Source organism: Oncorhynchus tshawytscha, linkage group LG04, assembly GCF_018296145.1.
Source record: "Oncorhynchus tshawytscha isolate Ot180627B linkage group LG04, Otsh_v2.0, whole genome shotgun sequence".
NCBI lineage: Eukaryota > Metazoa > Chordata > Actinopteri > Salmoniformes > Salmonidae > Oncorhynchus > Oncorhynchus tshawytscha.
In genome coordinates, this window is record NC_056432.1 from 69052730 (window position 1) to 69063292 (window position 10563).

A 10563-nucleotide genomic window follows, 5' to 3' on the forward strand; every position below is an offset into this window, starting at 1 on the left:
ATTGAGAATTTCAATAAGCATTTTTCTACGGCTGGCCATGCTTTCCACCTGGCTATCCCTACCCCGGTCAACAGTACTGCACCCCCAACAGCAACTCGCCCAAGCCTTCCCCATTTCTCCTTCTCCCAAATCCAGTCAGCTGATGTTCTGAAAGAGCTGCAAAATCTGGACCCCTACAAATCAGCCGGGCTAGACAATCTGGACCCTTTCTTTCTAAAATTATCTGCCGAAATTGTTGCAACCCTTATTACTAGCCTGTTCAACCACTCTTTTGTGTCGTCTAATATTCCCAAAAATTGGAAAGCAGCTGCGGTCATCCCCCTCTTCAAAGGGGGGGACACTCTTGACCCAAACTGCTACAGACCTATATCTATCCTACCCTGCCTTGCTAAGGTCTTCGAAAGCCAAGTCAACAAACAGATTACCGACCATTTCGAATCCCACCGCACCTTCTCCGCTATGCAATCTGGTTTCAGAGCTGGTCATGGGTGCACCTCAGCCATGCTCAAGGTCCTAAACGATATCTTAACCGAAATCGATAAGAAACAATACTGTGCAGCCGTATTCATTGACCTGGCCAAGGCTTTCGACTCTGTCAATCACCACATCGTCATCGGCAGACTCGATAGCCTTGGTTTCTCAAATGATTGCCTCGCCTGGTTCACCAACTACTTCTCTGATAGAGTTCAGTGTGTCAAATTGGAGGGCCTGTTGTCCGGGCCTCTGGCAGTCTCTATGGGGGTGCCACAGGGTTCAATTCTTGGGCCGACTCTCTTCTCTGTATACATCAATGATGTCGCTCTTGCTACTGGTGAGTCTCCGATCCACCTCCACGCAGACGACACCATTCTGTATACTTCGGGCCCTTCTTTGGACACTGTGTTAACAACCCTCCAGACAAGATTTAATGCCATACAACTCTCCTTCCGTGGGCTCCAACTGCTCTTAAATCCAAGTAAAACTAAATGCATGCTCTTCAACCGATTGCTGCCTGCACCTGCCTGTTCTGACTTAGAATATGTGGACAACTACAAATACCTAGGTGTCGGGTTAGTCTGTAAACTCTCCTTCCAGACTCACATCAAACATCTCCAATCCAAAGTTAAATCTAGAATTGGCTTCCTATTTCACAACAACAATGAGTGATTTAGCAATCTGCACAGATTTTTCAGCAAGGCCATTACTTTGAGGGTAATGTGGGCTTGTGGTGACGTGTGAACTTCCATGCTTTTGTGAAGGATTCAAACTCATTTGATTTTGTAACAGGGCCCATTGTCAGATATTAAAGTCTCTACAATACCATGCCTGGCAAAGGCTGCTTTCAGCTTGTGTATCACAGCTGCAGATGTGGTGCTGTGAAGCTTGTCGAGTTCGAAGTATCTGCTGTAGTAGTCCACTGTTACGATGTAGTCCTCGTTGTTCCATGTGAACAGATCGGTTGCCACGACCTGCCAGGGTCAGTCTGGGATACATGTCCCGTGCTCTCCGTTTGCACTTTTCCATGCCCATGTGTCCGGCATGGCTCTTTGTCAAAATCTCTTCTCTGAGACTGGTAGGAATAATGATTTTCTCTCCTTTGAAAATTCTTCCATTGATCTGTGATAGTTCATCACGATGGTTCCAGAATTCTGAGATGCTCTGAGGGCATTTTCTCCTCTCCTCAGGCCATCCATCCTGTATGACTTTCCTCAGCTGTGCGAGTTGTGAGTCCTTTTCTGTTTCTGCTTGGATCTCCTTCAGTTTTGTGTCACTAACTGGTAAGTTGCTGTACACAGTGTGCACTTGCATGTCCATGCCTTCACTGAGGCTGCTGTCCTTATAGGTAAGAAACTTCCTGGAGAGTGTGTCTGCGACAGGGATGTCTTTGCCTGGACGGTGAGTGATTGTGAAGTCGTATTTCTGTAGTTGAAGGATCATTCTCTGTAGCCTTGGCGGGGCTGCGGCTTGTGGTGTCCTCATGATTGACTCAAGGGGTTTGTGGTCGGATTCCACAATGACTTGTCATCCATATACGTACTGATGGAAACGTTTACATCTGAACAGAATGGCGTAGAGATCCTTTTCGATTTGAGCGTAGTTGATTTCACAGTCCGTGAGAGATTTGGAAGCGTAGCCGATGGGCTTTCCTTCTTGCAGTAGCACTGCACCTAGTCCATACTTCAACGTGTCCACTTGGAGTCTGAGCTCTTTGTTGGGGTCGTAGTAGGCAAGGATTGGTCCTGGTTCTCTCGTGATCAAGTCTTTCACATTCTGGAAAGCAATGTCGTGTTGCTTGTCCCAGAGAAACCCACTGGACCTCTTTAGCAGTTAACGCAGGGGTGCATTAGCATTGGAGAGGCACTGTTTCCAGCTCTGCACAGTTCTTTGATGGCTCCATTTCCTTTTTGGCTAAGATCTTCTGTGGATCTGGCTTGATTCCAGTCGCTGTGAGAAGCTCTCTGAAGTAGCTGACCTCTGTAGCGCCGACTGTGCTCTTCTCTGGGTTGAGCCAGACTCCTCTCTCGGCGGGACCTTTGCAGCATCGCGCTGAGGTTTCGGTTGTGGTCCTCTTTGGTTCGACCATAGACAAGGATGTTGTCCACAATTGCCACAACTCCGTCGAGGCCTTCGTACACTTCGTCAATCTTTCGCTGAAACTCGTCTTGGGCTGAGATAATCCCAAAGGCAGGCGACGGAACCTGTAGCGTCCAAACAGTGTGTTGAATGTTGTGAGCTTAGATGACTCTTCTGTGAGCTTGAAAGCCCAGTAGCCCGATCTAGCGTCCAAGACACTGAAGTAGTGTGCTCCCGCTAGCTTGTGTGTGATGCCATCTAGCGTCGGTAAAGGATAATGGGGGCGTTTGATAGCCTTGTTCAAGTCTCTTGGGTCGAGACATACTCGGAGCTTGCCTGTGCGTGGTTTCTCCACCACCACTAAAGTGTTTACCCAGTCAGTCGGTTCTGTAACCTTGGTGACTATGTCAGATAGCACCATGCTCTCCAACTCTTTCTTCAGACGGGCACGGAGAGCAAGGGGAATCTTTCTCGGTGGGTAGACCACAGGGGTTGCGTCTGGGTCAAGGTGAATGGTACATTCTCCTGGGAATAATCCTATTCCTGTAAAAACATCAGCAAACTCCTCCAGTACATTGTCTGTCTCTACTGGTGCTGTCACTGATAAAACTAGCTTGATGAGGTCCATGTCTAAACATGCTTTAAGACCTTTTACTCTGACACCATGTCTTATTTTGCACGCTTTGTACAAAATAATATAATGCATTACTACAGGATATTTCCCAATGTATCTCTTTATTAGCTAGCTACAACTTGCATGTTCATGTATCTCCAACCATGATCAACTGACCATGACCTAACCATCTGGGTGGTCTTAACCAATCAGAGCACAGTATGATACGGCGGTAAAATGCATCCAATTATAATTCAGTATGTTTACACATATGAAAATAACATATCCCAACACAAATCTAAGGTTGCTCCCCAAGCCGGCTGCTTGTTCGTTCTATGGGTTCGGTTGCCAGTGACACGACTCTGTCGTTGTCTTTTTTTTTGTATCTATGGACGGACCTAGTCGTTAGTATGGAAATGGAACATTTAGTATGAACTGTCAACATTCTTATCCCTTGCTTTCTAGCTAGCTAATTTACAGTCACATCAAACAGTGCAGCCAGAATAAAAGCAAACTAGCTGCATTTGCGTTTGTTTAAGCTGTTTTCTAGTGAAATTTATTTGGATACATCCATAACAACAAGCAAATGATGCACAATTTCCCCTGGCATAGCTCTCTCGTCAGGGCACTGGATATTCAGAGGAGCTAGCCAACAACACAGCTAACACAATCACTTCAAACTGTAGCCTAAAAAAGCCTATTCCTGCTCTTTTCCCACGATGCATCAAACACATTTGGTGTGTCGTCATACTGGTCTCTGACTTGTAGTCAGACTTGCTCGTGTGGAACCACCTTAAATTTGCGCCTTTTTTCAAGGCTGATTTTAATGTCACCGAGAAAACAGCGAAGTGTCAAAGATTTCTTTTTCGCAAAAATCCTTTCTGAATTTAAAAGTAATCCTCGAAGTAATAATCTAGTTTTTCAAAAGTATCTGTAATCTGATTACAATATTTTTGCTGCTAACGAAATGGATTTACAGGTACCGTTTTTTTGTAATCCTTTACATGTAACGGGTTAGATGTAATCCGTTACTCCCCAACCCTGCCCTTAGTGTACAGGGGGGGGGGGTCTATGACATCATCCCATGACATCATCCCATCTAGGGTTCTATATCTATGATCACCAATGTATCGTTTGTACAGGTCAAATATATATATATTTGTCACATTTGACTGTAAAACCTTGCAGTGCTACTGTTTTCTCTGTGAGTGAGGTGGATATATGGCATTTTGCAACAACATGATAGTCTCTCTGAAATGAAACAATCTAATGATAGATTTCAAACAAATACATTTAATAACCATGTGTAGCCGATGTGAAATGACTAGCTAGTTAGCGGTGGTGCGCACTAGTGGTGTTTCAATCGGTGAGATCACTTGCTCTGAGACCTTGAAGTAGTGGTTCCCCTTGCAATTTTTGTGGAGCGATGGGTAACGATGCTTCGAGGGTGACTCTTGACGTGTGCAGAGCGTCCCTGGTTCGTGCCCAGGTCGGGGGTGAGGGGACGGACCTAAAGTCTATACTGTTACACATGCCCTGATAAGATGGGGGAAAACACACCCATCTCTGTCGATATTTCATCATGTCAACTGTCTATTTGGGGCTACTGTTTGTTTTGGACAGCACCATAGTAACACTGTCAAAAGCAGGATGTGATGCTGAGGAAATTCCGAAGTTTCATTTCCAGTCAGAACTGTTTATATTAGTCAGGAACGGCATCTGGCATCTCAGCTGGCTTTCACCACCAACAAAACATTACTGGTAATATGTTCATATGAATTATGTTCGGTTTTAGTGTTTTTTTCCAAACTTTGGGCAAATGTCTCATGTGGTTTTCAAGCCTTTGGGAGGGTTTCAAGCTGCTGAATCTGGCAGGTAAATGCATCCAGGAGATAAAAAAATGTGTAGTTTAAGTATCACTTTCACTAGCTAACAGGGGGGGGAAGCCTAGATAGCTTACTTGTACTACTACATTTGAAAAGCATTGGATTGGTGTAAACATGGGTGAAAGAGTTTACTTCCACCATATTTTTTACACCAGTCTGGACACTATTCCTTTTAATTCCAAGTCAGATTGAGATTGACTTCATAATTTAATTAAACCTAACCTAACTTTAGCTCTTGAGAACCCAAGGCCATCCAGCCATTGGTTCTCATTTGAACAATAACAGCGGGGTCAATGTTTTGTGTAACTGTTAATAATCACAATACAGTTTCGGAAACCTCAGGAAACAACAAAAAAACATTGGCTTGAAGCTGTTACACAGAACACCTCAGTGGAGATCTGTGGTAAAACAGTACATTTATCTTTTGTATTTGTAAAGTTATTTATGGATAAGTTGAGTATTCAAGGTTTCCAAAACCATATTGCAATCAGGGATAAAATTATTTCTAGGGAGGGGTTGGCCGGTAGTGATATCCTTGTCTCATCGCGCACCAGCGACTCCTGTGGTGGGCTGGGCTCAGGGTTGCCAGGTGCACGGTGTTTCCTCCGACACATTGGTTCGGCTGGCTTCCGGGTTGGATGCGCGCTGTGTTAAGAAGCAGTGGTTGGGTTGTGTATCGGAGGACGCAAGACTTTCAGCCTTTGTCTCTCCCAAGCCCGTGCGGGAGTTGTAGCGATGAGACAAGATAGTAGCTACTAAACAATTACCACGAAATTGGGGATTGATACCAATCCCTAATTAATACCACGGAAATGGATACCATGAAATTGGGGAGAAAATGGGGTAGAAAATAAAAAAAAGAGGCAGTGTCAGTTAGCCATACTCAAGACGCCAGACATGGGTTATATCCAGAAACTGGTAGGCCTCACAAGATGCTAAGAGGCCTATGTACTTTAAACTGTCCATATATTTGTTGTTGTTGTTCCAGTATGCCCCATAAAAGCTAACTAACTGGTCTTTGTTAACTGGTCTTTGTTAATCTTTGTTTGAAATTCACTGCTTGACTAAGAGACCTTACAGATAATTGTATGTGTATGGTCCAGAGATGAAGTAGTCAAAAATCATGTTAAACAGTACTATTGCACACAGAGTGAGTCCATGGAACTTATGTGACTTGTTAAGCACATTTTTACTCCTGAACACATTTAGGCTTGCCATAACAAATGGATTGAATACTTATTGACTCAAGATTTCTGATTTCTGATTTTCATTTTTATTAATTTGTAAAAGTTTCTAAAACCAAAATTCCACTTTGACATTATGGGGTAATGTGTCTAGGCCAGTGACATAACATCTCAATTGAAACTTTTTAAATTCAGGCTGTAACACAACAAAATGTAGAAAAAGTCAATGGATGTGGATACTTTCTGAAGGTACTGCACATGTCGACAGCAGAGGGAACACGCCCCATCCACATCGACGGGGCCGCAGTGGAGAAGGTGAAAAGCTTCAAGTTCCCCGGCTTGGCCCCTAAGACCCACACAAACTTTTACAGATGCACCATTGAGAGCATCCTGTTGGGCTGTATCACTCCCTGGTACGGCAACTGCACCACCCGAAGAGCTCTCCAGAGGGTGCTATGGTCTGCCCAATGCATCACCCAATGCATCACCGGGGACACAATGCCTGCCCTCCAGGACACCTAGAGTACCCGATGTCAGGACACCTAGAGCACCCGATGTCAAGGTCATCAACCACCCGAGCCACAGCCTGTTCACCTTGCTATCATCCAGAAGGCAAGGTCAGTACAGGTGCATCAAAGCTGGGACCGAGAGACTGAAAAACAGCTTCTATCTCAAGCCCATCAGACTGTTAAATAGCCATCACTTGCCAGCCTCCATGCAGTACCCTTCCCTGAAATTAGTCATTGTCACTTGCCCGCTACCACTCGGTTACTCAACCCTACAGCTTAGAGGCTGCTAACCTATGCACATAGACATGGAATCACTGATTACTTTAATAATGGAACACTGGTCACTTTAATAACGTTGAAATACTGTTTTACTAATTTCATATGTACAGTATATATTGCATTCTTAATGCCATCTCATTCAACTATTGCTGTATATATACTATTCTATCCTACGTATTCTACAGATACCCTAAATATTCTATCCACATACCGTCCATAACGTCTATACATCCCATCACACATATATATATATATATATATATATATATATATATATATATATATATATATATATATATATATATATATATATATATATATATATATATATATATATATATATACTTCAGTCTCTGACATTGCTTGTAATATTTATATATTTCTTAATTCCATTCTTTTACTTTTAGATCTGTGTGTATTGTTGTAAATGGTTAGATATTACTGCACTGCTGGAGCTAAGAGCACAAGCATTTCTCTACACCCGAAAAACATCTGCTAAATAGATGTATGTGACCAATACATTTTGATTTGATTTGTAAAAAAGAGTAATTGTGACCAGTAGTAGGATAAAAAGATAGATACTAATGGTAATGGAAATCAATAATCAATGAACAGCAGCATAGGTGTGAGGGGGAGCAGTAATTGTGTAACCCGTAAGATAAAGGTGCCAACTGTAAGATGTGGACATGCAAATTGCCTTTCATGTCTATGTCTATGAAATACCTGTATTCTACCCTATTATAGTAGTCTATAATGAATCATATCATAAGGATTCATTCTCTCATATTAGGTGAGAGGCAAACTTTTGGAACCTCAACCATCAAGACAATTACGACATTTAAAGCAGAAAAACAAACTGCTCCCCCATTAGTCTTATTAATACATACATTTTGATGCCTTGTTTTTTTAAGCTGTAGGCCTAGTTACACAATTGAGGAGTATCCTCCCTATTGCCCAAGGCTTCAGAGCACGTCCTCTAATTCATCTTGTCATGACCTGGAAATTTCTCATCTTGTGTTCCCGGGCACACACTTCTGATCGTAATAGCTTGGGAGGACGAAGTTAGGGAATTCCAGCTTTTGGAAAAACAGAACTCCTCCCTGGTCTGAGTGGAATATAAGAACAAGCTGCAGACCATAAACCAACACAAAACACAAGGGAGTTCAAACTGCCTGACTGACTAACTAAGGAGCTAGAAGGTAAGCGATAACTCTCTTATATGAGGCAGTCTGAGTTTAAGTTGAATAAATGATCTGTAAATATGTTAGCAATTCATATAGTGGCCTATGCTCTCTCTCACTCTCGTGTTTCCTTCAGTTTGTCGCATCTGCAAGTATGAAGCTGCTTCTAGCTGGACTTGTTCTGACCCTCGTTGTAGGAGCTCAAGCTCAGTGGTACCGCTTCCCTGGTGAAGCTGCTCGAGGTCTGTTTATACACTTTAATCATTGTTTCTTCATTGTTGACAGAAATAGATACAGAAACCAGTAGCAACAAATCTATCAAGAGCGACATGTACTGTATTTGAGGACTCCTTTAAAGTAATTGTTATTTCTTGAGGCTAGTGGTTTGAAAAGTTGTAAAGTTCATTGAAAGTGTCAAACTCAACATCTGTGTCCTCCTGACCCTGCAGGTGCTGGAGACATGTGGCGTGCATATGGTGACATGAAGGACGCCAACTGGAAAAACTCAGACAAGTACTTTCACGCTCGGGGCAACTATGATGCTGCCAGGAGAGGACCAGGGGGCAGGTGGGCAGCAACAGTCATCAGGTGGGTGATTCTCAAATATCTGTGTGATGCTTATAATGTGGTTCAGTTGGTCATCAAATTATCTCATAAAAACATTCTCCTTTCTCTAATTAGATCTTTATGCCACTTTTTGTAAAAAAAAAAAAAAATGTTTTACCATTATTGTTTTACTGTGGTTGGCGAGTTACTTATGTAATATTTCTCCTCTCTCAGTAATGGCCGGGAGATGGTTCAGGGTTCCAGTGGTCGAGGACACGAGGACTCAGCAGCTGATCAGAAGGCTAACCGCTGGGGACGTAATGGAGGGGACCCCAACCGATTCAGACCCCAAGGACTCCCCAAGAACTACTGAACCTACAAAAAGGAGGTTACTAGCCAAACTGAAGGACCTCATTCCAATCAAACATATTGGACTTAATTACTGATTTTGGTTAAAAATGTCATATTCTCAAAAATTATTTTGCCCAAATGTTCTGCTAATAGACAGGTACATGGTACTGAAACTTAGTATACAATATATTTCAAAAGTGTTGCGAAAATAAAGTGATTACACAACCAGAGAACTAATGTCTTTCTGTATTCAGTATGATATGACTGGGAAGGCTGGAAAGAAATGTTGAAATCCTGAAATGTACACTCAAATGATCTGGTGTTGACATTTTCCCAGCCTTCAACTGGCAACCGGTCAGCCCTTTACAACTAGAAAGAGGAACTTTTGGACAGTGGGGTAGCCGTACAAAGTACATGTCTTTCATAGGGTAGACATAGAAGAAGCTGAGAAAAACATAGGAGACAGAAGAAGCTGAGAAAAACATAGGAGACAAGAGGCTAAGATTAATGCAGATGACGAGGTGATGTGAACTTTCAGGGTGCAACAACAATTATTTGCCTCTGCACATCCCTAAGCTCCCTATCTCCAACACAACACACACCGTGTCCTCCCCTTCTCACTTACAACCAATAGATGCTGGTTTAACTGAACACCGATCCACCAAGCCAATTTGTTGAGTGTAACGATATAGCAGGGAATCCTGTTATTAGTGGTGCAGGGGAAGTAAGGAGGCCTGCAGGTACCATATAGGCTTGAACAGCTGGTCCAGGAGGATAAAAAGTGGTAGGTCAGTTCATGATAAATTACAATTATAATATTGGTATCTGCCATGTCCATTTCAGTGTATTTGTTAATCATTGAGGGTCACTGATGAAATCTTTGTGAAAATAGAGACATGCTCTGGAACAAAGCTGGTGCCAGGCTATCCTTGTTGTGACATCACAAGAGAAGCATGGGGAGAGAGGCCAAAGAGGAGAGGATGGATGCCCCTCCTGTTAATCAATGGAACATGACAGTTTGAATGAGGATTCAATTCAACATACTATGCAACTCTATTGAGACTGGAGGTGAGATGAGTAGGCTATGTATAACTTGACACAGATAGATAATATGCAAAAAATTAGCATACAGCTAGGCTTTTGAACATAACCACTCATTATTACAGAATGCAGAATTACAGGCGTACTGTAAAATATGCACAGACATACAATGTTTTGATGAGCCTGACCACACCTCCACACAAGCAACCAATGAGAGTATGGTTCAAAGTACTGTATCAGCTTCTTGGAACAGACTTTGAACAGAGTGAGTGAGTGAGTCAGACAGACAGACAGAGAGACAGAGACAGAGAGAGAGAGAGAGAGAGAGAGAGAGAGAGAAAAAAAGAGAGACAGAGAGAGACAGAGACAGAGACAGAGAGATGAGCTAAGAAATTGTAACAGAGGAATTGTAACTCAGGT

At 42.7% G+C, this 10563-nt stretch overlaps 1 protein-coding gene across 1 annotated transcript; it reads left to right on the top strand.

Moving 5' to 3' along the window:
• The first annotated feature begins 8071 nt into the window (after nucleotides 1-8071).
• On the top strand, nucleotides 8072-9332 carry LOC112247036 (serum amyloid A-5 protein-like). The gene is made up of 4 exons (XM_042321129.1): nucleotides 8072-8223; nucleotides 8342-8447; nucleotides 8655-8793; nucleotides 8986-9332. Exons 2-4 carry the CDS (start codon nucleotides 8360-8362, stop codon nucleotides 9122-9124), a joined length of 366 nt encoding a protein of 121 aa, XP_042177063.1. The 5' UTR covers nucleotides 8072-8223; nucleotides 8342-8359; the 3' UTR covers nucleotides 9125-9332.
• Nucleotides 9333-10563: the final 1231 nt, after the last annotated feature.